This window comes from Hipposideros armiger, unplaced genomic scaffold (genome assembly GCF_001890085.2).
Source record: "Hipposideros armiger isolate ML-2016 unplaced genomic scaffold, ASM189008v1 scaffold_137, whole genome shotgun sequence".
NCBI classification, from domain to species: Eukaryota; Metazoa; Chordata; class Mammalia; order Chiroptera; family Hipposideridae; genus Hipposideros; species Hipposideros armiger.
Window position 1 is genome coordinate 665,795 of NW_017731487.1, and position 17,324 is coordinate 683,118.

Below are 17,324 nucleotides of genomic sequence, written 5' to 3' on the forward strand. Positions count from 1 at the left end.
TTTTAGTTAAATACGCACAATTTTATTGACTGAAGAGATTAGGACAAAAACATTAAACCAAATACAGGACAAAGCACCAGAGGCCATAGATTCCCGCCATGCATGTCACCAATCTTTCCTCCTCCGGGGGAATTAAAAAATAGGGGAGAGGGAAGCAAAACAGGTCCTTCTTGACACAGCAACATCTTCAGAATGTAAAAAAACCTCTCTCCTTTATATCTTCCAATATCAAAATAGAATCCAGGGTAAATCCATGGCCGCCTTGTCACCTGACATGAATGTTTAAGCCGCCCTCGTGGGAAGGTGAAGGCTGGACTCCTGCTGAGCAGGCATAGGGCATCCAAGATCTGCACACACATGCCACGTACTATAATGAAGCACAGATTCAAGTAACATTTACATACTAGAGTCCACGTGTTACCTACCCAAAAACATGACCATTTCACAAAACGTATACAGGCAGTAAAATCCAAACAACTGAGGTACTGGAAACACAAATATTTATGCCAAAAGAGTTCTGTATCATACAGCAATAGAAAAGCCGTTAATAAAAAAAGAAAACAAAAACAAAAAAACATTGGCCACTCGAAATCAAATGAAGCTACCTAGAGAAGCTAAAGAAAAGGTTATTTCAGGGACAGAAATACTCAAACAAGAAAAAATATATATATAAAAATGTTAACGACAGCATGTAACATGTCATCCCGAGTCAACCCGTAATTGAAGTACTGGCTTAATACATCACAATGTGACATTTTCCTTAATAAATAGAAGAATCCTTGAAGATACGAAGGTGCGTATTGGGATAGAGAGCTGTTTTTATTTATATTGTCCTAGCTTTCAGCTTATTTTCTTTCCCACTTGTCTCTACTGAGGGTTTTTGTCCAAACCAGAGGGCCTTCGAAGACAAAAGGGTCATTCTTCATAAAGAAAACTGAATAGCTGCCCTGTATTTTATACACGTGGGACAACCTGCTTTGTTTCACTAGTTTCCAATAAAACACAAATGTTTAGCTGAGAGCAGAGGGTTGCAAAAGCTTAGACTTTTCCAGAAGCTTCCTGCTATCTCAGTCCACTGCTATCTTCTCAGCCAAGAGGAATGCTTGTAATGCAAGCCTCATCATTCAAAAGAAGAAAATTAAGAAGCTCGCGTTCTCTTTTCCATTCTTCTTTTTTTTTCTCTTTCTTTAAACTATGATAGCAGTAATGCATCTGGAAGTTGGACTTCTAATAGCTTCCTGCCACAAACCAATTGACACAAAACAGAGTAGCTTATTAAAGGACAGATCCCCCCCACCCCCTTCAGGGAGCAAAGCATTAGCATGTCATTGAGAGGATATGAAATAGTCTGTTTAGAAGAAAGGAGTTGAAGAGAGCGATTAAGAGACACAAACTGGACTTTATTTTCTTTTACTTTAGCACCCAGGATCGTGTCAGTCTGTGTGCACCGAATTTTTGTAAGTGAACCCCATTAATTATCAGATAGGTGGTTGGCTTGTTTAAAAAGAAAAGAAAAAAAAAAACCCTTGGCCAATTGTACCTTCCCTGAATCATGACAAGAAGTTAAATGCTAACAGTGCGATGCCAAGATGTGTGTTTGAGGCAGAGAGTTTCAATTCTGTCAGGATCTACTATTTTTGAACAAAATGAAAAGTGGGGTAGGCGGAAGTGGCCCAACTGACAGGGGTGGTCTCTGGGGTTCCATCAGGGAAGAGAGGCTCCAGGGGGCTCCCGCCCATCTGACCCGACTAGAGCCCGACCCCAACCCCACATCCCCTGCCTCCATGCTACATGGTCAGTCCACTCCTTGAAGGTTCTCCTTCTTCGAACCAAGAAACTTTTGAGCATCAGTGTCTTTCTTGCTACCAAGCCAGGTGACATGGGTTCCCTGGAAGAACGCCTTCCTGCTGCCCTCTCTCACTCCTGGCACCTGCTCAGTCTCTGTAGGCATGAGCTCAGTTAAAGAAAGGGTCCAAGTTCTCTTCCATGTTGACATCCGGCACCAGCTGATCAGACGCTTCCTTAGCACCGTATCCTGAATTCGAGACGCTAAAATCTGTCGAAAACCAAGGATGGTCCAGAATTTCCTGCGAGGTCAGCCGCTCTGAGGGCTCCCGCCGCAGGATGCTTCGGATGAGGCACTTGGCCTTGGGGGACAGAGTCTCTGGAATGTTGAACTGGCCGCGCCGGATCTTGCTGAAGAGGGAACTGGGCTCAATGTCATGGAAAGGGTACCGCCCTACCAACATGGTGTACAGCATCACTCCCAGGCTCCACACGTCGGCTGCTTTGCCCGAGTAGCTGCCACTGGTGTTCAAGATCTCTGGGCTCACGTAAGCTGGGCAGCCGTGCTTGTCAGAGAGGGAGTCATCGTCTCCCCGCAGGATGTAGGCATCTTCCAGGCTTTCCAGCTTGACCCGAGTCCTGAAAGAAAGGCAGGAGAACGTGAGCTCCTAAGGGTGCTCTGAAACACAGGAATCCTGTCATTATGTCATAGCTCCTGCTACGTTTCCAATGACCATCCATTCATTCCTTCAACCAGCCAAACGCTGCTTACTGAGCACCTTCTAGGTGCCGGGCACCATTCCAGGGCAGGGGACACAGGAGTAAACAAGACTGACAAGGACTTTGCAGGAAGCTATCGGGGGACTTAAACCTTCAGCAAGTAAAGAAACCGTAAGTCACATTACTGCCCTGTCTTGGTGCTGAGGGAACACGAGATTAAGTCATTTTCTCAGAGTCACATCTGAGTAATGGTGGGGATTCCCAGGATTTGAACTCAGATCCAACCAACGGGGAAGCTCGCAGAAACTCTGCCACTTCTGGCTAACGTGATATATCACAGGCTCAAGGACCTTCCACGTTACTCATTGCATTTTGGCCTCACGCCAGTGCTTTGGTTAGATATGGAAGATTTAACTACCCCACTTTACAGATAAGGACATCAAGGCACAGAGAGTCACTTTATTTGTTCTCGCATATTCCATTATAGTCTAGAGCACACATGTTCTTCTCCTCCCCCTACAGCTAATGATGTATAAAAACAGGAAGAGTCTAATCTGGAATGGAGCTGATTAAACACAAATCACCTTCTTTTTGCTTTTTCTCGTCTAAGGTGACAGGTGGCGCTGACCCACTCCGGCCTCACTAGATGTCCTGAGATTGGAGGGGTGAGTCAGTGAACCCCAAGGGGCAGAGGGGAGGGGAGGGCGACACAACCACAGGCACAGTGCTCTCCCCTGCTTCCTCCCCCCCCCCTCACCCTTAAAACTCGAGCCTCAGGAGCCAGGCAGACTCCTCACCTCCAAGTCCACTGCCTTGGAAGCAGAGTAACTATGGAGTAATTACAGCAGTGGAAATAATAATAAGCCCACCCGTCTGTGTGACAAGGGACCGTCCAGCAAAGGATCAGGTTCGGGGCTGGGTTCCTCTGCCAAAACCCTGCAGTGACGTGTCAGCTCACCCAAGTGGGGGGTCAATGTCTTTGCCAAGGCTGCAGGGTGACCCCAGACCTTTCAACCACATTTTCAGCCACATTTCCCGCCTCTCCATTCCAGACTCTTCACCGTTTCTCAAATATGCCTGCTGACCTCCGTCCCTCCGGGGGCCTTTGCACAGGTTCTCCCTCCTCCCCTCAACCCCCCACCTGGAAAGCTCTCCCCCAAGACACACGTACCTGCACAGTTCCTTCCTGCTCCCTTTTTTCAGGTCTCTGCTCAGGTGAACTTGATTAAAGGGGCCTTGCACGACCATCCTATATAAAGTAGCACCCCAGTACCCCCATCCGCCCCATGACCACACAGAACACTGCATTTCCAGTGATGCACGTTTACTCTGGTGCTCTTCGCAGGGGTTCGCCTCATTCCTCACCTCCAGGAGCTCATGGGCGGGAGGCTGAGGTCACTTTGCAGGTCTAGAGCACCACCTGTTTACTGCCATACCTGAAGCATCTAAACTAGTACCGAGCGCACGGCAGACGCTGAATCCGAGAGTGAAAGGGACAGTCACACTGCGAACTCCTGGGAGCTTCCGTGTGCTCACCTTTCAGGGAACCAGGGCCCTTGCTCGGCCCACCTGGCCAGGATTAAGTGGAGGTCAAGTGAAGGAACCATGGAGCACAGGCTTTGTGAGTTACAAAGCCTCGGGCAGCTTCTTCAATGAGCGCCCCAGGGAGATGTGACACAGCCCTTTCAGGGGACAGACTTCACCCCCTCGGCCCTTTATGCTAAGCCAAATCGAAAGCCCTGTTTTCATTCTTATCCCCTTCCAGGTCACAACCCTAGGGACTGTCTCCTTCACCCAGTTCCTCCCCTGCCCCCCATCCCCTCCTGCTTCCAGACAGCAGTGCCCACACCTGCATTCTAACCCCTCTTCTGGAATCCTTCTCCAGATCATAGAAAATGGTGAATGTTTTGTACCTTATCCATTAGCTCACCTGGCTCCTCCCCGACCCCGCTGCAGGACTCGGCAGCTATGCAAACACCTAAGGAAGGTGTGAAATAAAAAGACTTGCTACTTGTGGTGGCTCAGCTGCCCCTCAGCTGCCCATCTGCCACATCATCCTCCCCTCTGCAGAGGCTGGGCCTTCAGTGTCCCCACCTGCTTGTCACTTCCGATGCAGTGTGTGCTGGGGCAGGGCAGCCACCCAGACACCCGGCCAGTTCCGTCATGAAGTCAGAGAAAGCTGGGTTCAAATTCTGCCTTTGAAAATTACCAAGCACCAAATATCCAACGCCATCTGTGGACCTAAACGTGTGCTAGGTGTCTGCATATAGTTTCTCTTTAAAGTTCATAAAATCAACTTCCAAAGTAGGAATTAATCATTCCTTCGCGTAGACGCTGATGCTTAGAGAGGGTAGGTACGTGAGCTCAGTTGGCGAGGCTATAAGGCCAGTTGGGGACGGAGCACTCACCTCTCTCTGGGCTGTGAGCACCTGGATCTCAGGCCCCCTCACCACCTCACAGCCCCTGAAACCTCACCCAGGGCGACGCAATCAATCAGGCTCCATCACAGTGGGTAACACACGTGCACCCACGTGCACCCGGGTCAGGGAGAGCTGGCCCGGCTGAGGAGGGGGAAGGGGAAGAGAAGCCTGGAAAAGGACGGGAGGAAACCGCATCGCAGGCATTCTTCTGACCTTGCTGGCTTCTGGGAACATCCTGAACTTGTTTACATCGCTCCTAGGCAAGAGGTCTGGATTGCGTCTTTAAACAAGGACCTTCCAGGGCGCACACAAGTCAGGGGCCCGAGGCCTGGCTGGCGTTCCGGCTCCAGTCCCCATGGGCTTGTTTCGCAAGGAAGGTCTCTGGGGCTCGGCCCCCCTCTCAGGGAATGGGGGCCACGGCCCTCTCCTCTCAAAAGCGCGTGCACGTGTCCAAATAGGAGGAAATGAATGAACGTGGGTGCTTTCAACATCTGAGGTCTCCTGAAGAGGCTGGGGTTTATCAATTTCCAGGTAAAGAGGGCCGGCCGAGTGGCGCGATGGTTGAGGGCTCACTTGGGATGCCAGAGGGCCCCGGTTCGGATCCCACATATGAGGGCCAGTGACGCTGCCCTCTACAGCTGAGATGCTGGGCGGCAGCTCAACCTGGAGCTGGGCTGCCGTGAGTCACTGGCGACGGCGTAGGCTGCAGTCCCTGTGGCAGTGGGTTGCCATGGGCTGCCGTGTGTAGCCGGCAGCCAGCGTGAGCGGCCAGCGGCTGCAGTGAGCGGCCGTCCAGGGGCCGGCGACTGATCTGCCTCGCCAGGGAAGAGCGCGGTGATGGTGCCAACTTGGGCCAGTGAGGCAGCGTCCTCCGCGACTGGATTGAGGAGCAAAACGACAGCAACTTGTCTGTTCCCCTTCCCCTAATTTCCCAGTACTGTTCCCAACCCCCCAATTACCCAATAAAAAAAAAAATCTTTAAAAAAAAAAAATTTCCAGGTAAAGAAATCGATGTTCCTCAAAATCAACAGAAACCTGAGTGAGTGGTTCTAGTAATCCAATGTCCCACTAATCACTCAGGCATTTAAACTAGGCGCCGGGGGTACAGACATGACAAGTAACACCCATCTTCTCCGTTTCTGTGAGCATTAAAAGAACAAGACTCGCACAGTACTTGTACAGTCCGTTACCTATGGAAGAACCTAGCAACAGCTGTGGCAGCTGTGATGGATTTTAGGATTAAGGTAAGGCCCCATCTTCAACCCTGCAGACTAGGGGAGAAGACAGACAGACAAGCCTCAGGCCAGTTGAAGTGGGTGTGACTTCTGTGCCTCGCTCCTTCCTGGGCTCTTTGCATTTGTTCCTCCCCCAGCCTGGAATGTTCTTCCCGCAATGTGTCCGTCCGGCTCACTGCTGCTCATTTCGTTCAGTCCTGCTAAGGTCCCCAGGATGGGGTTCATGGAGGTGGTAGGACTAGAGATGGTACCTGGCCAAGACAGGTTCCTAAAAGTGACACGGGGGATGGTGGGGATTTTTGTGACCAAAAAAACAGTCAAGGACCGTGGCTATCGACTGCAGTTTCTCGGAAGAAAGAGCCACACGCCCAGAGCAGGGCGGATTTGGCCCAGATGCTGCATCCCAGCATGCATCCTGCAACCTGTCCCTGGCATGGGCAGAACAGCCTGCTTCGCTTTCAGCCTCTGAATGAACAAGGCTTCCATGGGGCAGCCTGTGTACTCGGTGCCTGCCCAGCCCTGTGCCAGGCCTGTGCCATCGGACAGGAGCCAGGTGAGGACGCCAGAACCAGCAGGATACACTCCCTGCCTCTGAATGCCCCGAGGCCCCGCCCACTCTCAGCAGAGGCGCCAAGGGCTCCCTGTGGGCCACTTCGTCGAGCGTGCAGTGTGACCTCAGGCTCTTTAAGCCTCAGTTTCCCTTCTGTGAAGTGAGAGCCTATGGCTACATGGGCTGACGAGGGCTTGTCTAGCTCCAAAACTCCTGGTTTTAATTTTTAAACTATAAGGATTGCAACATTTCCTATATGACATCCTTGCTATGATAATAGTTATAGTGACAACAACAGCAGCCATGAATTAAACCCCTACTAAGTACTATTTCAACCTCTCAGGTCCCCTGAAGAGTCTGGGGACGATAACGGTCCAGGCAAAGAAAACGATGTTCATAAAAGACAACAGAAGCATCGGCGGTTGCCTAGCTACCCAAATGCCCCTCTAATCATTCAGGCATTTCAACTAGGCCCTGAGGGTACAGACATGGCAAATAATACCCATGTAAACGCTTTTTTCAGTCTACATCCCTATTTCTTGTGACAAAACTGAAAGGCAAATGTTAGATGTGAAAATTTCCTAAAATATGTGGAAACTGAGGCACAGAATTAAATGTCTTAGGTCCTCTATAAGGTAACTGAAAAAATCTGAGCTCTGAATCCACATGGGGAGGGCTCTCATGTGGGTACCCTTTCCAAAATACACCCTCGCACCGACGTCACAGATTTACTTAGTGTCAAAGACAGGAACTTTGAAAAGAAGACCCTGGGTGCACAAAGACAAATATGGCCCCCGGTTTATTCAGCACTAAATCACATGCAGAACCATCACATACGTGGTCTGATTGCTGCAGCTCATGAGGTGGATGCAGGAAGCTGCACCTGCCCATTTGCTAGATGAAGAAACTGAGGTACAGAGCGCAGATGTGACTTGTCCAAGGCCATCTAACCAGGGAGCGGCACAGCTGGGACTTAAACCCAAGTGTTCAACCCCCAAGTTTAGTGCTCCATCCAAAATATGAAAACTGGCCTACACGAGCACATCATGCTTTGCTTTTAAACCTTTAAACACCGCCCAGGGCTCTCGGCAGGAAGAGAGCAGGACAGGGTGGGCCAGGGTAGGGCCAGGCTGGGAGTCCAGCCAGATGAAGTGGGCCTGGCCAGGCTGGGAAGTCCGGTGGCCTGAGGTCAGCGGAATCCGGAGAAGTAACTGAAGGCCAAGCTATGGGGTGTGTCCAAGCCGGCGCAGGGCTGAGGGGCCACCGGGGAGAGACTGCTTAGTTCTACAGGGCGGTATGTCCTCTCAGCACCTTACACAACCCAGGAGGTGGGGGTTCGTGCGCAGGATTGATGAAGGAGAAAACACAGCGTAGAAAGATGAAGTAACTTGCGAGGAAATCCCATAGTTGGGATGAGAAACTCAAGCCCACTCAAGGACCCAGGTGTTTGCACAGCACCAGCTGCCCAGCCACGCGAACGCCCGCGTTGTCTGTCTGCACAGTCACCTGACTCATCATGGCCACCTGGCCGATGGGAGAACGGGGAAGCCATGCCACCTCCAACGCCTTCCCACTGCAGGGAGACACCACACATGATGCAGCCACCCTGCTGTCTCCAGAGGAACAGACAGGGAATCCAAGAGAGACAAGGCAGCGCCAGGCTCCTCATCAACACGCCAGTCGCCTCTTGCCTGCTCCCAAGCATTTCCTCCTGGCTCCCTCGGCTCCAAATCAATCATCAACTGATTTGGTCTCTCTGAAAAGCTGCTCTACACAATCTACCACTCAGGGCTGAACAGCGGAGGGCCCACCTAGTCCCGGTTCTTCCAGGGAGCTGATTTGGCTGATTCGGGGTCCAGAATGTTCCTTCCATGCCCTGTGGGTAAGGTGGGAGCAGCATTCAGGCCAGTCCTTCCCACTCCGCCACTCCAGGGAGCACTGTGAGCCACTGGTCGGTCCACACACTGGGCCAGACAGGGGTGGCCCCTTTAGCAGAGAGCCCTAAACGGGGGCTCCCCAGAGATGCCCCAGACACACACTGAACAAGCCCAGGGAGTCACAACACTTGCCTTCTGCTTTTGGCCGTGCCACTAACATGTTGTAAGACTTTGGGGAAGGACCTTCCCTCCCAATGTCTCTATCTGTAAAGATAAAACGGTTGGGTTTAAATTCTCCTCTTACTCACAACCCCCAACCCTACTGCCTCAGTCCTGGTTCAGCCTGAAGTCAATGCCCACCCTGAGTTCATCCTTCACACATGCTTCCGGAACTACAACCTGACCCCACCCCCGCCCTGTCCTGAAAAACCCTCCCAGGGCTCCTCTTGGATTTCAGGTCAAGTTCAAGGTCATGTATCTAAGGCCCTAGATCTCTGCTATGCTCTTCAGGCCTCACCTGTCTCCTGCACAGCATTTCCCTCCCTACCAGACCTGCTCGGGGCCTCTTAGCTTTTGCTCACACTTTCTGGACCCCCTCCCCGCCCCTCCTATATCACTCAGACCAAACCATGAAGTAGCCCACCTCCTCCTTGACCCAATCACTCTCTAGACCCCACTCCACTGTTGGAACATTCTCTTCCTGTCCCAGGTAGCTCTCTAATGCACACTTGTCCTCTGCAACATGGTGTGAAAAATAACCTCTACACCGTGTCTTCCATTAGTCAAGGACTCCCAGTATCGATACTGGCAAGCCCAGTAGTTAGCACTGAGAGTCGTGCGTAATAGGTGCTTAATAAATGTCTGCAAGATAGTGACTCCCATGTCTAGCCAGGTGTCTAGAGTTTAGGGCATCAAGGCACAATTCTACCTGAGAACTGCAATGTCTAGTGTCTAAGGACATTTCACACAGGCTGGACTCTATTTCATGGTTTAGAGAAACTTCTAAGACTGCTGGGTAAAGGACATTTAAAATGTGTTTCCATCCCCTACCTTCTATCATCGATATATCTAGGGGATTTTTCTGATAGTATTTATGCCTCCAGAGCATATGGGGCTATCTGTATACCCATTTAGTCAATTGTCACACATTCACCAAGTATTTACAATGCTTAATCCTCAATTTTCTCATCCATACAATGGTGATTTGTTAACAACACTACCTTACTTACCGGTTTTAAATTAATGTAAATATAGTAGTTAACTCAGATTAAATGAATTTAAGTGTCACAGGACAGGGCCTGGCACTTGGTGGACCCTAAATACTACTTCCCTAAAATGTAATTCCCACGAGGGCAAGGGTTTCTGTCTCATTTGTCATTGCAGTATCTCCAGCACCTAGGAGAGTGACTGGCATAAAATAGGGGCTCGATAAATATTTGTTGAATGAATAAATGAATCTCCCGGTTGTTGGGTTATGAGGCCCAAAGCCATCAGATGATGACCAAGAGCAATCATGACAGCTATGTTTTTAAGTCCCTGCAGTGCACCAGGCACCATGCTGGATACTTTAAGTTCATCATGTCCAACTGGTGACAGAGAAGGTAGCCAAGGTCAAACAGCTAAGTGGGGAGATCAAAATTCCTGCCACTGTGCCTTGAGTTCCATTTGCCTCAGGCCCAAGTCCAGCCCATCAGCTAATTTATTAAGAACAAATAGTAACCAGCCCAGCCAATAATCCTGAACACAGAACTCTGAGGAAGCGATCCCTTCTAACTGTGATTAGAAAAGATCTTCATAGATGAAATTACACCCCACCAGACATTGATAACCATGTCTTAAATAAGAGTCCTTTAGCATACATCATTAAACCAAAATGGGGACGATGGGTTCATTTCTCATTTGATGTGGAACTTTGAGAGTCACGCCTTTGAAAAGGCGTCCACACGGCAGATTCCTAAGCTTTCATCTTTCAGGGCCCACATTCTGGGCAATGGCCCGGAGGCTAATGATTGTACTTACTCCTGCTTCTCTCCTTCTATCACTGGAATCCCATCAAGGCGCTCCTACTCAATAAAGGAGATTTTCATTGATTCAATGCCCGTCACATTCCAGCGAACACAACACAGCCTCTGTGCCCAAGAAGCTTCCCGTCCAGGCGGAGATGAGGGCAGCCTCAAGACGCACACGTGGACAATGAGAATAGAGGGGAGACGTGCGGTGACAGAGGTGAGTGTGGGTGCTACGGGAGGAGGTCTCTCACTATCCTGGGAAGAAAGGGGCGTGGAGGTGAGCCTTCCCCAAGGGTTGGCAGTGCCTGCAGTACCTAAGAGTGGTCAACAAAAATAAGGGAATTCCAGGACCTCTGTCTCCTTCAAAGGAAAAAGGCAAGGTGTTTTCCTGGAATACAATGAGCCTGCAGCTTGAAATGATGTAAATCGCTACTAATGAAAGCAAGCAGAGTGTGGTCTCCAGGGCGCCCATGCCTGCCCTCTGTACTGCTTCAGATACTGCCGCTTCAATGGGGGCCGGACAACCTAGAGCTCTCAGGGAAGAGCCAACAGAGATCCTAATACCTGACAAAGAGAGAGCTGACTCCGGCTGTGAGGGAGGGACAGGGCCTTCAGCCCACCCCACTGGGGGGTGCAGGTCTGGGAACTAGGCAGATGGCTTTTGTTACCCTGAAAGCCCTGGCTGCTGGGTTCCTGCAAAGGGTCTCAGCTCCCTCCAGCAGAAGCGGCACCGAACAGCTTCCAGAAAGCAGGGGAAATGAAACCTCTGACGTCAAAAGATAAGGATCTAACCAAAGAAGAAACATGTACAGAGGCATGTCTCTCGGTTCACATGGGGTATTTCTGTGCAAGAAATGTCAACACTGAACCTCGACTGGATAGCAAGGAGTCCTATCTCAAGGGAGATGAGAAATCAAAACAGGGGGTGCTGTAGGAACTTTCCTTAGGTGGCCCTGACTGCAGCCCAAGGGTGCTGTGCACCAGTTAAGGACCCCACATCCTGAGCCAGCAAGCTGGCCGGACGCCACCCAGAGGGCCAGCCGTAAGTGCAGGGGACGCTAAGCACAGCAGAGCTACTGTGCGCTGACGGTTGATCACGTGCCAAACACGGGGTTCACTTGCACTAACTAATTTAATTCCAAGAGGAAGGTCTTGTTATCTCCACTTTACAGAAGAGGGAATCTGAGCAGAAAAGGTTCAGTAACTCATCCAGGTTAAGGTTATTAATAAGTGCAAGAACTTATCGGTACCAAGACGGTGACTGGCTCCACACGGGAGTAACCCGCCTTCTCCAACGCGCAGCCCTTCCCTGAAATTCAGGGCCTCAAAGAACAACTGACCATGCAGCTCTCTCATACCACAGCAGGGCGAGGGAGGCTGGAGGACATGGGCACACCCTTTGGGGATCTGGACACTGCCCTCTATCAGATTCCGGGCCTCAATCCACAGGGGGCCCCTCCTACTCAGCCTTTCCTACAGAAACTGTGGATGCAAAGGGCCACAGGGTGTGCGCCCAGTGAAGGGTGAACTCAATCAGGGTAAGGTTCAACTTCCTCAAAGTGAAAACAAAAGGAGGATTGGCTCTGAAGAAACATCCTCATCCTGGGACAGAGAGAAGAGGAGCAGCAGCACAGGGCAGAAAACTCAGTGGCCGGTCCAGACGATGAGACCCCCTCACGCCCAGGTGAGCCCGGCGCACATCTTGTCAACCTTCTGGCCTTTGCAAGCTGCAGGTTCCACACCACATGCACTTGACCTACCAGTGGCCCTCTCAGTACTGGTTCAGTGATTATAATTAATCAAAACAGAGAAGAAGGTGTGGCTTAAATCCAAGCCCTTACATCACAAGGACTCCAGTCTTCATGGCTAAGCCTGCCCAAGAGATGGACCACATTCTCCATGAACTCAGAGCCCTGGGAACTGCTCCTCCGTACGGGACCGTTTTATCAATGACTCTAGAACCAGATGTCCATTAGTGGGTGCCCGCCCTGCTCCGTGAGTCACAAAAACATCTTATTTAACTTTCACAACCTACAGGGAAGCAATTATGATTTCTGCTTTGAGGAAAATGCAGCTCAGAAGCATTCGGTGATTTATCTAAGACCTGGGAACCAGTAAGTGGGAGAGCCAGAAGCTGAATCTAGAACCCAAATCAAAACAGAAGAAAGAGAAGCGGAAGTACCTGAGGTGCCAATGATTCAACACAGGCAGAAGGCACAGTGGCATGGGGTCTAGCCGATGCTGAGTGTCATCTTCATGCAATGTCTACAAAGCTGCTTGTGGGAAACTGGGCTTACGGTGCTGACAGTTCCACTAAGAATGCTTTCATGGATGGCCATGGCTTCGGAGCTACAGATGGTCCAGAATCTAAAATCTATGCACAAGGAGTCAGCCCACAGGCAAGTCTCGCTCTGAACCAGGTAGGGCTCAGCCAGTCTCACTAGGCAATGCTTTCACCTTCACTTTCAAATTCAAAGAACAAGAAACACATCCTTGAGAGAAGACTGACACGCAAAAGGTGTCTGGTGATGTGAAGCTTAATAAAGCAGTACTTCAAAGTCTCTTTTACGCTTTCCCCCCATAGGACCAATGCATGAAGGTTCAGAAAATGGGCAGAGGCCATCATTGAACTTCCCAAAGCCTTTCGGATTCAACCCATTGTTCCCTCAAGTTTTCAGTGGTGTAGGGGGAAAAGCTTTAGTCCTATTAAAATGCCTATCGATCAGGTCCTATTCCTTAGGCTAGAAGGAAGGCTCCCAGCATCACAAGCTCCAAGGAGATCCCAGAGCCAGGACTACTGTTCCCCTCAGGCCACTTTAAAGGCCAACAAGGAGAGGCTATGCTATAAAACTCAGTGGCTGCAGGGTAACACAGAGGGAGAAATAACGCTGGGGGACAAACCCAGGGTCTCACACTCTAAAGGAAAAACACTCAAAACAGCAAAAAGAAAAAAAAAGCTACTAAGCATTACCTCCTTTTTACCAAAAGTTGATAGGTGCATGAAAAAAAAAACAAACAAAAACAGTTCCTACCAGCAATGGATGAGAACATTTACGTCCCTGAAAATGGAAGCCACCTTCTCAGAGCTGCCCAAACAGAGACACTTGTCATGTTCGGAACAGGAAGTCCACTGGGACCACAGCACAGGGTGGGGCTCTGGAGTGAAATGACAAACTATTTCCAGGCTAGCTCCATCATCAAATGGGCTGTGTGACCTTGAGCAAGGTCACTGCACTCCTGCACAGTCATCACCTCCCCCATCAAATGGAGAGACATCCTCCTCTCCAGGGGTCCCTCATGGAAAGCAGGGACTCAGGTGCCCCCAGACATGCCAGGAACAGATGATGACCAGCTGCCTATTGGTAACTTCATGTTTTCTTTTTTAAGTGGACAGTGCTCCTTAAAATTAAAAAGGATTTAGCTTTGACATGTTTGCTCTTTGAATTGTTCTGCTTTCACATTCACAGGGGAGATACTTCTTTCTAGTCTTTTCTGGAAAGGGTCAAGCTTTTTTGTCAAAGTCAAACATAACTCTAGACTGAACACCAGCAACGCATAGTCCTCATATCGGAAGTTTATGTCTTGGGGCTTCCTCCTCAGGCCCCAGGACATCCGGGATTCTGGCTTTGCCATACTGCTCTCCTCAGCACTCTCATACCCGTTGTCACGAAGAACAGGCCAGACCTGGGGAAAAGCCTACCACAGCAGTGTGAGGTCTCACTCAGCCCCTTACTCGTTTCCAGCTAGCTGTGGGGTCCGGGGCAGGCACCTTCGCCTCGGGGGCTCTGCTCCCCCGCGGCAAAACAAGCGGACTGAAGCATGGACCCTTGGGAAGCTCTAGAGTCCACTCCTGCACCCATGTTCTGGGACCTGTGGACCTCCGCCCTACTCTGACTCACTTCCCAAATACGCACTTACCAGGGGTGTGGGGTACGTGCCGCCCCATCTACTCACTGATGCCTGAAATTCCTCTCGAAGGAGACAGGACCTAGGCCGATGTTGGAAAATTTAGACCCCCGTGAGAGAGGGCAAATGCATTTCTGGAGAGTTGACTTAATGGAGGATATGTCTGTATTTCGGCTCTTTCCTGTCTGTGACTTTCAGACTTCACCATGCTGCACTTCAGAGCCCTCATGGATAACATGGACATGGAAACACTCACCTCTCCCATTTGTAGAACAGTAAGTTCAACGATAACCTTATAGAGGTCACCAAATATTACCTCTTATAGCTGTAGTTAGTTATTAGATCTCCAAGGACAGTGGGACACAGAGGGCAAAAAAGATACCTTTGTGAGTGTTCTGTTGGGAGATTATATATATATATATATATAAAAAATCCCAAATAGCTGAAACCACGAAGATGGAAACACCAAAACACACACCCTGAGCTCTGTCTGATTTGGATGCCATCAGACTTCTATAAGCAGTAGCCTAAAAATGTCACAGGCCCCTAGGATGCAGGGACACGTAACTGGAAGGCAGGGAGGTTTGAGAGCAAGACAACACCAGGTATCCCAGCAACGTGTGCTGAGAGAGGGAATGAATGACGTGTACTAGACTTGTATTCAGATCGTCCCTTATAGCTGTGACAGTGGACTCTCCACTTCCTAACAGGATATGAGGCCTGCCCAGGCAGTCATGAGACTTGCAGGATATCATGTATGTAGAGCCTCCGGAACAATTCTTGGAATAGTCAACAATGAATATAAAACAGTTGCCTTCCCCCCACTACAAAAGCACATTATTAAAAAGGAAAAAAGTAACTTGAAAGAGTTTTTAACAATCAAAATCAGCTGGAGGAGAAAGCAGTGCCCCAGTGGAGTCTGCTAAATAGGATGTAATGAGTTAATGGAAGAACCGTGAATGGAAGCCAGACGCCCAGCACCCGTCCCAGCTGCCTCCTCACACAACGAGCCCTTCACATGCCGAGCATCTGCACTGGCAGTTGCCTCACCTGGACACTGGGGCCTTCCCACCTTGACTGCAACGTGTCCATCGTCCAAGTCTTGGCTCCAAAATCGCCTCTTCTCGACTCTCTGAACCCGAGTTATAACTGAAACCCAGCCCCCAGTTCCCACTTAACCCATCCATACCTTTATTTAGGACATTTTACGCTTTCTTTATAGGTCAGTTTACTAGCTAATGCATCTTGCCATTCATAGTACTGACAAGTGTGATTAACGCTTAATATATAGTTGGGAAATATCTACTGAATGAGTGCGTGAATGAGTGAGCGAATGAATGAATGATCCATGACTGATGTCAGGCACTGGGCGTTCTGAAAGTAGGATTTTCAAACTCTTGCTTTACGCACGTTGAAAAGGCCACACCTGCTTGCAGCCACCTTCGGAGTTCACACCACCAAAACACAAATAGTTACCAGGTCACAGATTCCTGCGCCTGTCCTTGGGGCATTTGATAACACTTTCAGAGCAGTGGAGATCTGTTTTCCAGGGGCACTTCACACACGGCGACACTCACCTCCCTCTGTCCCTCCATGGTTCCTCTCCCCACCTGGGCAACAGGCAGCACACCAGTCTCCATCCCAAGCTCTCAAACAAGCTGCTGCAAGCAGCCTGCTATAGCGCGTGGGCCTGGGCGGGAATGAGACTCACCTTTCTTCGTCCTTGAAGATGAATTTCCGCAGCTTGAGGTCGCGCAGCACCAGCCCCCCGTCGTGGCAGTGGGCCACGGCCGACGCGATCTGGTAAAACAGTCTGGCTGCCTCCTCCTCCCTCAGCTTCTTGCATGTGCGGACAAAGGAGTGCATGTCCCCATAGCTGCGCTCGAAGAACACATAGGCTTTGGTCTCCCCCAGGAGAATCTCGGCGATTTGGTTGATGTTGCTGTGGGCAGACAGGCAGAAACACGGGGCCAGGGACTCCTGGTAGCAGCTGATATCAAACACCTAGGGCAGGATTGACAGTAAGACTGAGAATCAGCGGTGTTTCTGACAACCAAATCACAGAATGCAGTCTCTTTCCACAGGGAAGGGCTTCTGTGATGACTGAAGGTATGCTGAACTTGAACCGAGTCACGGTGGCCCTGCGTCCGACCAGCTGTGTGGCCTTGAATTAGTCGCTTGACCTTTCTGAGCCTCCAAGTCCTCAGGTATAAAATGCAACAATGATACGTGACTCCCAGTGTTGGGAGGCTATGAGAATATGAAGGTAGAAAGTGCTTTGCAAGATGCAACACAGTGCACAAACAGTTAAGTTTTATTATTTTTCTCTCTAGCCCAGTTGCCTCTGTTTATAGACGAACTAAGGCAAAAATTGAGGGTGACCTACCCCAAGCTATACAGACAACACTTTATTTACCTGCAAAAACAAAAAAGAACAAAAATGTACATCAATAATACAACTATAGCCAACGTACTCTGTGCTATACTATTGTGATGTGTAGCATCATACAACATATTAGCAATTAATAGATTAAATATCTAGGCTTTGCCTAACGGTGATCTCATTCAATGCCTTCATTTTATAGATGTGGAAATTGAGGCTCAGAGCACAAGGCAAATCAAGGCCCGCGTGGCAGAGCTGGAAACAGGACGCAGTGCTTGTTAGGAGGAAAGCCAAGACTTGCTTCTTTTTTTTTTCTATTCCCTCCACAGATACTAGCTCAATGAATCAGTTATGCAATGATTTTTCTATGAATCAAAATCAGCCTGTGAAATGCCACCTCATTGCGGGGGTTATTGAAAGAGAAAACCACCCTCCACAC

The 17,324-nt window shown here is 49.7% G+C and overlaps 1 protein-coding gene across 1 annotated transcript in view; it reads right to left on the reverse strand.

The window, feature by feature from the left end:
* TRIB2 (tribbles pseudokinase 2) overlaps positions 1–17,324 on the reverse strand; it is a 22,959-nt gene continuing 5,635 nt past the window's right edge. Inside the window, exons 2-3 of the mRNA XM_019650039.1 lie at positions 16,214–16,506; positions 1–2,424 (exon numbers count right to left, since the gene is read on the reverse strand). Of these exons, the coding sequence (XP_019505584.1) occupies positions 1,956–2,424; positions 16,214–16,506 (762 nt within the window). The 3' untranslated portion in view covers positions 1–1,955. The remainder of the gene's footprint in view (positions 2,425–16,213; positions 16,507–17,324) is intronic.